The sequence below is a fragment of the Theropithecus gelada genome, chromosome 5 (genome assembly GCF_003255815.1).
Source record: "Theropithecus gelada isolate Dixy chromosome 5, Tgel_1.0, whole genome shotgun sequence".
Lineage (NCBI taxonomy): Eukaryota > Metazoa > Chordata > Mammalia > Primates > Cercopithecidae > Theropithecus > Theropithecus gelada.
Window position 1 is genome coordinate 66,552,743 of NC_037672.1, and position 13,574 is coordinate 66,566,316.

Genomic DNA, 13,574 nt, shown 5'->3' on the forward strand with positions numbered 1-13,574 from the left:
TCTAGGATTGTGAGATTTAATTGATCTTACACAGGTACTGTGCTGAACATGGCATATAGTAAATTTCAATAATATGAACTATTATTATTACCAATATTATTAGTAAGTAGTTGAGCTTACTAATTTAGGTCACTGGCTTTGGAGCAAAACATACATCATATGCAGAGGTTCCAAATCTTATTATCTTTGGATCTTGGGTGAGTGTCTTGAATTCCTAAGTCACTTTCCTTATCTGTGGAAGTGAAAGTAATCTCAATAATGTTTATTATTTTCACTGTATCAGGTAATGTGCCAAGCCTGAAATAGTGTGAGATTTAAATAACTGTTAAAAAACACTTTTCTGATATATAAGCATATATTAATGTTAGCTATTATTTTTAGTAAGTTGATTTTGATAATTTTTATTATTAATACTGTTATACCTGACATTTTCATCTAGTTAAGCTTTTGTTAATGTGAATTTCTCTTTTAAACAGTGTATTGAAAATGTGTCCCGACAGAATTGTCCAATATGTTTGGAGGTAGGCTTAAAATATTTTTTACTTTGGAAGTCTCAGCTCTTGAATTCAAAATACTTGGATGTTTATATTGTCTTCATACAAGCACTAACATTTATTTCCTTTACAGGACATTCACACATCCCGTGTTGTTGCTCATGTCTTGCCATGTGGACATCTTTTACATAGGTAAAGTAACATTTTTTTCTCAATGATGTTTGAGAATAGTGGAGACAGTTTTTGTTTTACTAAAATAATCTTATATTTTCTTTCAGAACGTGTTATGAAGAAATGTTGAAAGAGTGAGTGTTTGGGATTTTAAAAATAATTGTAAGATGTTTGATTTTTTTGTGTGTGTGGTGTGGGGTGGTGGACAAACGTTGTTACTTATACTGTATTGGGCATGGCAATATTTATATTGAAATGGGTAGGGTAGATGAATAGTGTTAAAACAGGACAAAGCATCTTGGATATAGAACTACATCTTTGCTATATGTTTCTCTTAAGCCTCGTCTCCTCCCACAATTTGAGATAGATACCTCTTTTTTTTTCTGACCATATATACCAGGAAGCAGTCTTTGCCGGATGCTGTTACAGTGTTGTAAAAATGCCGAAAAATATTGCTGAAAATTTGTTAGGTTGTTATATTGGCTAAGTATAATGAAGTAAAAGAAAGTAGGTGAAGCAATCATTAAAGCTAAGACTTTATTAATGGAAAGGATATTAAAATTAGATGAAAATAATTGAAAAGAGGAGACTGTATTTTGGTCCTACAGATTGATGAGCAAAAATTTGAAGAGCTAGGGAGAGGGCATTTTTGTTTTTCAAATTTTTAGAACGGAAATAATAGCTGAATAATTTTTAACAAATACAGTATCTTCGCATGAGTGTATTAAGAAATTAAGGTTGTTTAGCTAGGGAGTAGCTTAATTAGTTTGTAAAAATATATGAAGTATATTCTACAAAGAATATGGACTAATTACTCTCCATTTTATAATACTGAGGAAAAAGACTTAGTTTTAAATAAGTATACAGGAATTAATTTAAAAGCTGTATAGTGTGAAAGTTCCCAGGTTCCTAAGAGATTATCTTGAAATAGAGGAAAATGCCTGTTTTGAATGGTTCATGTAGCTTGCATCTTCTTGTATACCTGAATTAATATATTCTTTGTTTAATGTTTGGAAAATAACCTTTTTATCTTTTTCAGAGGCTACAGATGTCCATTATGTATGCACTCTGCTTTAGATATGACCAGGTATTGGAGACAGCTGGATGATGAAGTAGCACAGACTCCTATGCCATCAGAATATCAGAACATGACTGTGGATGTGAGTAGAATCAATACTTCGTAGATTCCTTGTTGACACTCTTCATTTTTGCCCTCCTGCTTGAATTTGCCAAAAAAGAAAAAAAATACTGGTTTGACACAGATGCTAATGTGATGATTATGGAAAGCACAAATGATTTTTAAATTTTAGTTAAATATGTAGCTCAGATCAGGAAAAAAAAAGTCTTAAGAATGCCTTTATGTAGTTTTTCCCAACACTAGATGGCAGGCAAAAACTTTATTCTGAATTGTTTACACATTACTTGCCAGAGTCAGTCAGTAATATAACTGACTAGGGTTGGATCACTGGTGGGAGGTTTTAAGTACATTTTATTTTTAATTATTTTACATTTTATTTCAGGAGAACATATTTGCTGATTTTTGAGATTACGTTTTGGTTTTTAGTGTTTATTACCCTTTTTATTCCATCTTAGACTTATTTTTATCGAGTGCACACAGGAGACCCCTTTTTCACTTCTGTTGTTCACAGAATCATAAGCAAAGAACAAATTGAGAGATAAGAGTTATAATTACAGAGAAGTCTTGATTCACGGTCTTGGGAAAAAACTGTCCACGCTAAAATGCCGCTTGCTTCTGGGAGAAAACTTTCCTGGTTAACTTTACCTTAAGGTCTCTAAAGGGTGTCCAGTTCCAAGAGTGTGGAGGGTCCCTTCTGAATTGTGAGATAATGAACCTAAGGTTCAAAGTCCAGAAGATTTACTGCAGTGTGCGTGGGAAAGGCAGTCTTTCTCTGATGTTGTTCTCAGAAGACCCAATCTCCAGATTCTAGATTGTGAAGGGTTTGATTGTTCTTAGTCATTGGACCATCAAAATTTTCTTTACCTGATGAAAATGTACTTTGGCATAATGCATAAAAGCCTTGCAGCATTTAGTCGTATCAGAGTTTGATAGTGGAAGATGCATGAGATTCTATTTATTATTAGGTGCATAGGCCTTCCAGTGATTATTGCATAAGGGGTCAACTTATGTTTTCCACTTCAAATGGATCTGATTGCCATCAATCTGCAATATCAATCTGCAGTATGTTTAACCAAGGCAATTCAGTCAATTCAGTTAGTTTTGTCTAATGCTATTGTATTTGTACTATCTTATGTAACTATTTTACAACTTGTCCAGTGAAATAAGTACCTCTGTCACTGGAGATTTCTCTAGGAATGTCCCATGAGAGAAACACATTTTATAATAACCTTTTAACTGTAATAGAATTAACCCTCTTGCATGGGATACCTTCTATACAACCAGAAAACAGGCACTGAAAATGACAGTTGAATGTAATCCCTCTATAATGACCCATCAGGTAGCAGAAATGTACTTGAAGTTTTGATTGTCTTCCTAGGATTATGGTTTCAACAAAGCAAACATTGGTCACAAATTATTTTAGCAATTTAGCAATATATATAAATTTTATATATCTGTATAAAATTTGGATTATTTTATCTTTTCCATGATGAGCCATGGAATGCAGAACTTTTTTTTTTTTGGAGACAGAGTCTTGCCCTTGTTGCGCAGGCTGGAGTGCAGTGGCATAATCTTGGCTTACTGCAACCTCCACCTCCAAGGTTCAAGTGATTCTCCTGCCTCAGCCTCCCGAGTAGCTGGGATTACAGGTGCCCGCCACCATGCCTGGCTAATTTTTGTACTTTTAGTAGAGTTGGGGTTTTGCCATGTTGGCCAGGCTGGTCTCAAACTCCTGACCTCATGATCCGCCTGCCTCGGCCTCCCAAAGTGCTGGGATTATAGGAGTGAGCCACCTCGCCCAGCTGGAATGCAGAACTTTTAATAATGGAAGCTTTAAGGATTTAGGAAGGGCCAGGGGGCTGTCCAGGTTCTCCATGAGTCCACACTTAACATTGGATTTGTGTCCTCTTAAATACCAGATTAGGTGCCTCCCACTGATAACTGAAGGGTTATTATAGGTAATTTGGCTTGGATTGTGGAGTTGATTGAAATCTAAACAATTTCAGTACTGGCTGATTTAGTGTGAAAATCTGGCAAGTATTTTCTTGGTATTCAATTAATTTTTATCCTGCTTGGGTTAGCAGTTTTATAAACCAGTCAGTCTCTCCATTAGAGAGTTCTAGGAATTGTTATCCGGTCCAAGTCCTAAAGTTGTCAGAAATCTGTATTTAAGAGAGCTTGTCAGGGTCCTATTCATCCTTTCATGAACCTCCTTGAAGACACAGAACTGTAGGATTTTGCTTGCTTGTGATGTTTTCAGAGAAACTGCATCAGAATTAAGCAGTTAACGGTGGAAACAACTTAAAATGGTTATAAAGACATGATTGACAAGGAAATTTGGTTATTTCTGTGGCCTGCAATAACACAATAACCATAATCAAGACTGATAGAACATGCTCAGACATAAAGAATTTTAGAATCATATAATCTTGGAATAAATCTTAATAAAAATATAACAGAAAAGTTAAATATCATTTCTTATCTGACAATGCTTCTTATGTAATTTAACAGATCAAATAATCCTTTTTTCTCTCTTAGGATGCTGCAGGGGCCCTTTGTAGCATGCCAAAGTTAGAGGTCAAAAAAAAAAAAGACTTAATTTTGAAGTTGAAATTTGGTTTTGGGAAGCTTGTCAAGTGTGTTGAAGATTTAAAACACTTGACCAAAATAGAATCATAAGTCACTATAAAATAATAGTCATTTGTATAGCCAATATGAGAATTAACAGGTTTTAAAAAGTGAAAACATTTACTCTTTGAAACTCAGTTTTCTAAACAACCAAAAGTCCTGAGACAGCATGAGACAAAATCTGTTTCGCCTTGTCTCTTCTTTTTATTGTTTGAAGTTTACTCAAAAAGTAAACAAAAATATTTTACTGTCTTATTAATACTACATGAAATCTTTGTTCAAGAGAGAAACCAGATTTTACCTTTGTATTATTAGGACTAAAGCTAATTTTAATAAAACCTTATAAACAAATCCATCCAATCTGTCAGTTTTTTTACCACATAAGATTTCCATAAATCTTTTATATTCCCTTATAAACTTTTAAAATTCTTTCTTTTGAACGTTCTGTATTTTAATCTACACTTTTTTATTCCTTCAGTTTGAAACAACCATTAAGTAACTTCAAACTAGACCAAAAAAAAATTTTTTTTTTTTTTGAGACAGAGTCTTGCTCTGTCACCTAGGCTGGAGTACAGTGGAGCAATCTTGGCTCACTGCAACCTCTGCCTCCAGGGTTTAAGCAATTCTTCTGCCTCAGCCTCCTGAGTAGCTGGGACTACAAGCATACAGCACCATACCCGAATAATTTTTGTACTTTTAGTAGAGACAGGGTTTCATCATATTAGCCAGGCTGGTCTCGAACTCCTGACCTTGTGATCTGCCCACCTTGGCCTCCTAAAGCTAAATTTTTTTTAAACACATGCCTTGGCAACTTTTCTCACCAAAAGTATATCTTGCTTGTTTTTATACTCCATATAGGGAATTGTTTTTCTTACATCTAGTAGTTTTAGTTACATATATTAACTACAGTTTCAACTCTTAGTAATCCTAATTTCCAGTGAAAACCTTAGGAAGTAATTTTGAACTGTTTTGTATCAGTATTTATAGATGGAAGCCATTTTAATTTTTTGGAAGGATGTTTCCTTAAATTATTATTTATTAAGATATCTAAATATATTTAGCTTTTCTATGCTATATAAAAATAAGATGCCAAAGTATATAAACTTATAATTAATGTTTTAGCATTTTAACTTACAAATGACTTAAAAGTTTTATGATTACTTAAACATATAAGATTTTAAATTACTGAAAAGAAATTTGAAATTAGGACACAGGTGTACCCTCCCTAATGTTTTCCCAGTCATCTTGAGTCTCAAGTAGTCATATGTCAACCAGGAGGCTATGAAGGGCAGAGCCTGGCTGAGTCTTGAATTTACATACCACTTATAGAGCTTTGAACAGAAGACAGAGCTGTAAAGATGATGCCTGGAGGATGGAACCCCTCGCAGAATAGCCAGGAGGCAAAGCTAAGGCAGGGAAGAAGAAGCCCTAGTGGGCTTGATTAGCCAGGAGGCAAAGCTAAGGCAGGGAAGAAGACGCTTTAGTGGGCTTGATTCTGCCTTGTAGCTACAGGTCTAGGCACTGAGAACATGTACCCAGGCCTCACTTAGCCAGACTTCAGAATCTAGAGGTTCAAAACCCAAAACAAGGTCACAGTCAAATCAAGCAAGTGTTGAATTATATTCAACAGACACCTCTGAAGCCACTCTTATTTTACTAACAGTATAAAAACTGGCTTTATTTACCAAATGTTATCACATATACGTAACACCTGTAGGAATACAGACACAGGCAGAAGCAGATCTTAGAGCTTTCCTAAAGGATTTTCATTTGCGGGCTTTTAAATAGTTTTGCTATTCCCCATTCAGACTATCATGTTAGCTAGGCAGCCCTAAATATGCATTTCTTTTTTTTTTTTTTTTTTGAGACGGAGTCTCGCTCTGTCACCCAGGCTGGAGTACAGTGGCAGGATCTCAGCTCACTGCAAGCTCCGCCTCCCGGGTTTACGCCATTCTCCTGCCTCAGCCTCCCGAGTAGCTGGGACTACAGGCGCCCGCCACCACGCCCGGCTAATTTTTTGTATTTTTAGTAGAGACGGGGTTTCACCGTGTTAGCCCGGATGGTCTTGATCTCCTGACCTCGTGATCCGCCCGTCTCGGCCTCCCAAAGTGCTGGGATTACAGGCTTGAGCCACCGCGCCGGCCTAAATATGCATTTCTAAAGGACCAACTCTTAGGTCAAACAAGGTAGAAAATTTATATCTCTAAAGCATAGAGCTAAGACTTTAGATGTAAATATTGTGCCTCATTTGCTCAAACCAAGGAAAAAATGGTGTAAAAGTTACGACAAGATGGCCAGAAAATCACCTTAAACAAAGGTATGACTATGTAAATTTAAAACAGTGATAAGAGTTCCTAATGTACACAGACAGACACCTTTACAAATGGAAATTTCCTTTATAGATATAAATTGATTTTACCAAAAGGGTTTCAGGATAGCCTTCTGTATAGTCAGTTAAATGCTGGATAGGTACATTTTAGTTCCATAGATGGTTTTTAAAAATTTACTGTTTCTTAGCTAAAATTACTGAGTTTAGGGTGGAGCCCACTAAGAGAGTAGGGGAAAGAAAGCATTCTTTTTTATTGTTTGCAGTTTACTCAAAAATTAAACAGAAGTATTTTAGTGTCCATGTCCATGCCTGCGCGCAGTATGGATAGATCTGAAAAAAAAAGCAAGTCTGCTTTACCTGAGGGCCTATATTTTATAAACATTTTATCCAGGCTATCTTTTTTTTTAGCCTTCAGGGCAGTATAGTAACTAAGCCAAAAGGCTAGTAGATTTAATTTCTCTTATCAGTTAAGCTTTTTATTTGCCTTTTAAAAGTCTTTTTTTTTTTTAAGGCAATAAAAATATTGAAATATTTTTAGAAGTTTCACTCAATAGGCATTTTTAGATGAGTCTAATTTGGGAGCCCTCATTTTCAAATGCACTTTTTCTTTTTGTTTGTTTGATTTTTAACAGCTCCTTATGGTCATCATCAAATGCACTTCTTAACGTATAGTTTTAAGTGTTCATTTGTGACGTTCCATTATAATTTTAAATTACCTTTAGTAAGGTTTTGCCATTTCTATAAGCAAATGGCATTTTATCCTTCCATAAAATGTTTAAAAAGTGTTTGCTGCTTCTGGGGCCTAATACTTACACTTGTAGGCAGAACCAGAAGGTAGATTGCTCAGTTCTTCAGAAATTAAGGATCCCGTTTTTACCTTGAATCTTGGCTTTGGCTCTCATATTTCCTTGGTAAGCTTAACCGGTGATTTTTTCCCTACTTAAGTGTACAAGAAGAATTGAAGAGGGCAGGACACAAAAAACCCTGTGAATTTCCAAAAGCCAGTTTGCACCCCCTGCTGTTTTACCATTTACTGTGCTTCTGCCTGACCCAGTCAGACATAAGAGGCCTTTAGCTAGCTCCAAGGCAGCTGGATCCTGGACCCAGTCCGGTTTTTGCTGCGACTTCTGAATCCAGTTCAGATGAAAAATGTGTTCAAAAAAACTTGGATAGGTCAAAACACAAATCCGCGGAGTTTTAGAATCTGAGAACTTACCATGTTTCCTTATGGCTGCGAGAGAGCAGTGGACACAAAGGGCCTAATGGTACCTTACTGGGTCCCTTGGTGCGCTTGGAGGTCACTACAAGCTCTACTTCAAATCCCACTTCTGATGTCAGCTGTTTGAAGAAAAACCTTACACAAATTAAATTTAACAGAACTTAATTGAGAAACAATTTGTGAATCAGGCAGCCCTGAACCAGAATAGATTCAGAGGGTCTTGACTGACTGTATTTGGTTGCAATTAGCCTGCAAACTAAAGCTTAAAGGGTTGTTTCTGTGCCTTTTGTCTTATGGAGAGTGATCATCTTTTTTCCTTTAAGTAAGATGTGTTGCTGTCTCTCCTCAGCCCTAGTATTGAGTTTTAGATCAGAATGGGAAAGCCTAGTTTTCTGGCTAGATAATTTTTGGTTATATTACACATTTTCTGAACATCTTCAGATACTTCAGCATACAAGGATAAAAACCACGTAGCAAAGCCAGATGAAAATTATTTTTTGTTTTATTTACACTGGAGTGTTTCATAATTCATGTGGATAATTGTTAGGGCAATGAAAAATAACTTTTAGAATACTAACCGATAATCATGTGATTGACTAGAGACTGAAGTGTGCTATGTTCCATGTAGATAATTTTTCGAAATAATGGCTTCATTAAGGTACAATTCACATATTATACAGCTCATTCATTTAAATTGTACAATTAGGTGCTTTTAAAAATATTCATGTAGTTATGCAAACATCAGCACAATTTTAGAACATTTTTATCATCCTAAAAAGGAAACGCTCGTACCCATTAGCAGTCATTCCCTAATGCCCCAGGCCTAGGCAACCACTAATACATATTTAGATCGTATTTTTTAAAGAATTATTTTCCAAATTATAATTTAGCGCAAATTTGGAAATTTTCTGCTTATTATAGTGTGACTATTCAAAAGTGAGTGCTTTTCTTGCATAGTAATGTATTGATTTTCAGGTTAACACCTTTGTTATTTTTCAGGTTCTTACTTAGCACTAGAAGAAATTAATTCTTAAACAGCATCTTATTGTTACTGTAGGGATGAGCGAAGAGCCTCTATTTACTCAATTTTAGGAACTACTCTTTTTGCAATCTAATTCATTCCTAAGGCAGAGAAGACAGGGAACGGTATACTAAACCTAAAAAATAAACAAAAATATTATTTGTGTAAAAATTTTGGTTTTATTAACTAAGATATATTTTTGACTGAAAAATAATGAAATCATGTTGCTATTTTGAATTGTAAGTATCAGGTATTGATCTAATTATACCTAGGTTAATTTTCTTGCTTGTACTATTTATACTATTTAATATTTGGAAACTATTTTAAAACAAGCTTTTTTTTTTTTTTTTTGCTCAAATCTGCCTTTTCACTTTCTGAACGCAGAACCACCTTAATAGCCTTTTAGAGTTTTCAGTGAAAAACTAAAAAGAAATTTCTACTTTTGAAAATGTTTAGACTTATGTACGTATTTTCACATATTTAATATGGTTTTCAAGGGATTATTCTGAGCAGACAATGCTACTTGTATTTATAAGGTTTAAAACACTTAATTTGAATTAATCTCTTTTCAGATTCTCTGCAATGACTGTAATGGACGATCCACTGTTCAGTTTCATATATTAGGCATGAAATGTAAGATTTGTGAATCCTACAATACTGCTCAAGCTGGAGGACGTAGAATTTCACTGGATCAGCAATGACGACCCTATGCAGTACTGGAGAAGTTGGCATTTTCTGATATAGAAAAAGGCTTTCCTTGGTATCGTGTTATCATGTGTCATCATCTATGCATTAGAGTTGATGTGTTTTGTACTAGTGTCACAGCATAAAATCATATTACAAGTACTTAAGGATTCAGGGTCTCTTGATAGAATTATCATAGCTCTATATTGAATGAAAGCCACTGTGCTTATGTTTTGATTGGAAATTCCTTTAGTGTCAATTTTTTGGAAGCCAATGATGTTCGCCACTGATACATTCATAGAAGTGTATTATGTTTTCATGAAATTTTGCTTTAGGTGGCACTATGCACGCAGTTCATTTCTAGTTCTTGATAGAACTGCACTTAATTCTCAGTAGTATTCTTGACTTTTTAAGGGCTGTGCTATAGTAAGTTCTCCCTTACTGTTAAAACCTAATTAAATATGCTCTAGAATTTTCTAAGACAGTCCTCTGGATCCTCTAAATGTGAATTTTGATGTAATAATGGCTAATAAAATTATATTGAAACAGTGTTTTATAGTAAGTTTTTTCCAGAGTTTTCTATGTTTGGCTCAACTAGGGCAGTATCATCAGCTCTATAATGTAAAATAAATTTTCTTTCTTTTGAGGTATTCTGTAAAAGTAGTTGGGAAAATTATTATGTAAAATAATAAGACTCTTCCAAAGTCTTAATAAAAACATCAACATTGAAAACAGTTTTTTTAGGTTGCCCAAAATTATTTCTTCAAAGAGTCATTCATTTATTCATTTATTTAGCAAGTATTTATTGAGCAACTGCTATGTGGCAGATATGTTTCTAGATGCTGTAGAGACAACAGTGGACAATAAAGATAAAAGTCCTTGTCCTTACAACAGCAGTACATTCTGGTGTTCATCATATTTGATCAATGTACTCATTTTCCTTTATGCAAGGAGTATATTGTAAATGAATGGAATATGTCTTCCCTAAGCATGTGAAAATAGGGGATGGATGAGTGGGAAGGGCATGGGATATTCCTGGCAAGATCTCTGATTTCATAATACTTTTTTGGGCTCATGTAATGGAATTAAATATACCTCTTAATTCAGGAACAAAGTTAACAAATATGTTTGATGATCGAGCCAACTTTGACAGTAGTATCTCCATAATAGCTTACATTAGGCTAGGAAGTAAAATGTACACATATCAGTTGATAAGTACCTATTGAGCATCAGTTGTATTTCCAACTTTGAGCTATTTGAATCTTCTGTGAATACGGAAGTTAGCCTCTTAACTAGAAAGCCTAAGAGTTTGGGCACATTTATTTCTTCTTTTGTTGAAATTTATTCACCTGGATAAAGGCAGCAGTTTGGGGCTCAGATCTTTATTCTATCTCACCTTCTTGTCTTCTGTATTCTACTCTTAGGTTCTTTCCCTTCATCTGTTTCCTTGGCCTGGCCAGAGCAGCAGTGCTGATCTTGATTTGGGAAAGGATGTTCCTAGGTATTACCAATTAGTATACAGATAAGGAAAGACTAGTTTTCCAGATCTGATACTTTTTTTTGAAGTGGTTTTGCTCTGTCATTTAGGCTAGAGTGCAGTGAAGTGATCATAGCTCACTGCAGCCTTGACTTCCTGGGCTGAACTGATCCTTCCACCTCAGCCTCCAGAGTAGCTGGGACTATAGGTGTGTGCCATCATGCCCAGCTAATTTTTAATTGTAGAAACAGAGTCTCAGTGTATTGTCCAGGCTGGTCTTGAACTTCTGGGCTCAAGCAGTTCTCCTCTCTCGGCCTCCCAAGGGCTAGGATTACAGGCATGAGCCACTGTGCTTGGTCCAGATGTACTACTTTTTATGTTTGGTATTCTGCCAAACCAATCATGTTATTGCTTTTAATCATTGAATCATTGGATCTTTAAATAGGAGTGAGTGTATAATAATAAGGCTCTTCTGTTTTCAACATCTATGTGCTAGGGTCATGCATTAGCATTAATTACTACAGTGATTCTGTGGTGTAAGTGTTGTCCTCATAGATAAGAAAGCTGAGGTTTAGAGGTTAAAATGACATGTTGGGAGTAAATAACAGACACTGTGTGTTGGAATTGGGAATCAGATCCAAGTCTGTGACTCCAAACCCACTTTTACCACATTGCTTTTGACCTAAACTTCCATTTTGCTAAAATACCCCTCACAGCTAGTCATCTATATCATTGAAGAGCTCGTGATTTGATAGATTAACCTTTAATTTTTAGGTGACTCTAGTTAGAAAGTCTTATTTCACAATCTGATTGTTTCTTTAACTCTGGATCCAAACATGTCCAAAATAATGCAGAATACTTATGCAGTCACTCATTCATGCTATCCAGTCATGTAGTTGAAGCAATTTTCAAATGCGCTCAAAGTCTCTAGGCTTCCGTACCCAGGGTTGCTTCAAGTATTTGTTCATGACATGCCAACTTGATGATGAAAATCCTTCAACAATTCTCATTCACAATCAGAATAAAATCTACGTCCCTTACCATTCCGTATGCAATACTTAAAATGCATAATCTTACTCTTAAATACTTTTTCTGATTTCATAAATATAGGTTGTACCTCTGTAAGAAAGAAGGTAAAAAACTCTGAACAATCCTTTCTTCCAGAGATAACTACTGTTAACATTTGAACAGATAACTTCACTCTTCTTTTCCTGTTCTTTTTATAATGCTTACAGGAATGTTAAATACTTAGATCTTAAGTACACTAGAATTATCTGTCCCTGAAATGAGTCAGGTTGCCCTGCCACAGAATTTGTATCTATAGTTTATGTTTATTATTTTTGAAAAAAGTAAAATAACAATACCTTTATGAATTTTTTGGTGCATAGCATCTCAGCTTTTTTTATTATTAAAGACATATGTATGAAAAAAATAAGTGTATATCAAGTTGTTCATTTCTTAGTTTCTGGGGTCTTCTTAACTAGTACATAGAACTCTGTATGAATTAACTTTAGCTTATGTTTGAAGTAGTAGTTTGTTTATAGTGTCATAGGTTTTAAAATCAAACTCAGTTTTTATTTCTTCACCAAAATCTATTTTCATATTATATACATGTTAAATTTCCCTTTTATTTTGGTCATGCATCAAAATAAATTTACTAAGTACTAAAGAGCCAACTTATTTTGTAAGTGCCTGGCACTTAATAGGTATTCACTAGTTGAATAGTTTAATTTGAAATGAATTAATTTTAAATGGGAGTTGTTCAAAACTATGCCACTTTATTTTTCTTTTTTCCTTTGTGTTATTAAAATTTTAATTGATGATTGTATATATTATATATATGGAGTACAATGTGATGTTTTGATATATGTTTACATTGTAGAATGATTAAATCAATGTAATAAATTTATTGCCTCATACGATTTTTTGTGGTAAAAAATCGACACTTAAAATCTACTCTTAATATTTTTGAAATGTATAATGCATTATTTATTATACTCACCATTCTGTGTAATCGAGCAGTAAAGTTTATTCCTCTTGTCTAACTGATATTTGTACCTTTTGATCAGCATCTCCCCTTTTCCCACCCACCCCTGTCTCCCAGCCTCTGGTATTCTACTTCTATGAGTTCACCTTTTTTTAGCTTGCACAGATAGCTGAGGTCACATAGTATTTACCTTTTTGTGCCTGGGTTATTTCATGTGGTATAATGTCTTCCAGGTTCCTGTCACAAGTGACAGGATTTCTTTCTTTTATAGGGCTGAATAGTATTCCGTTGAGTATATATGCCACATTTTGTTTTCATTCATATGATGATTGACATTAAGGTTGCTTCCATATCTTAGCTGTTGTGAATAATGCTGCAGTGAACATGGTGGTGCAGATACCTCTTTGACACACTGACTTCAGTTCC

General features: G+C 34.8%; 1 protein-coding gene across 5 annotated transcripts in view; it reads left to right on the plus strand.

Moving 5' to 3' along the window:
* The window catches only part of RCHY1 (ring finger and CHY zinc finger domain containing 1), a 43,133-nt gene extending 30,033 nt beyond the window's left edge, over window positions 1-13,100 (plus strand). For 2 of the 5 annotated variants that reach the window (XM_025385178.1, XM_025385177.1), the window contains 5 exons: window positions 477-521; window positions 628-686; window positions 773-799; window positions 1,705-1,825; window positions 9,573-13,066. In XM_025385178.1, the coding sequence (XP_025240963.1) occupies window positions 477-521; window positions 628-686; window positions 773-799; window positions 1,705-1,825; window positions 9,573-9,701 (381 nt within the window). In that variant the 3' untranslated portion in view covers window positions 9,702-13,066. Of the gene's footprint in view, window positions 1-476; window positions 522-627; window positions 687-772; window positions 800-1,704; window positions 1,826-9,572 lie in introns of all 5 variants that reach the window. The other 3 variants (XM_025385175.1, XM_025385176.1, XM_025385179.1) reach the window with 3 other exon arrangements.
* Window positions 13,101-13,574: the final 474 nt, after the last annotated feature.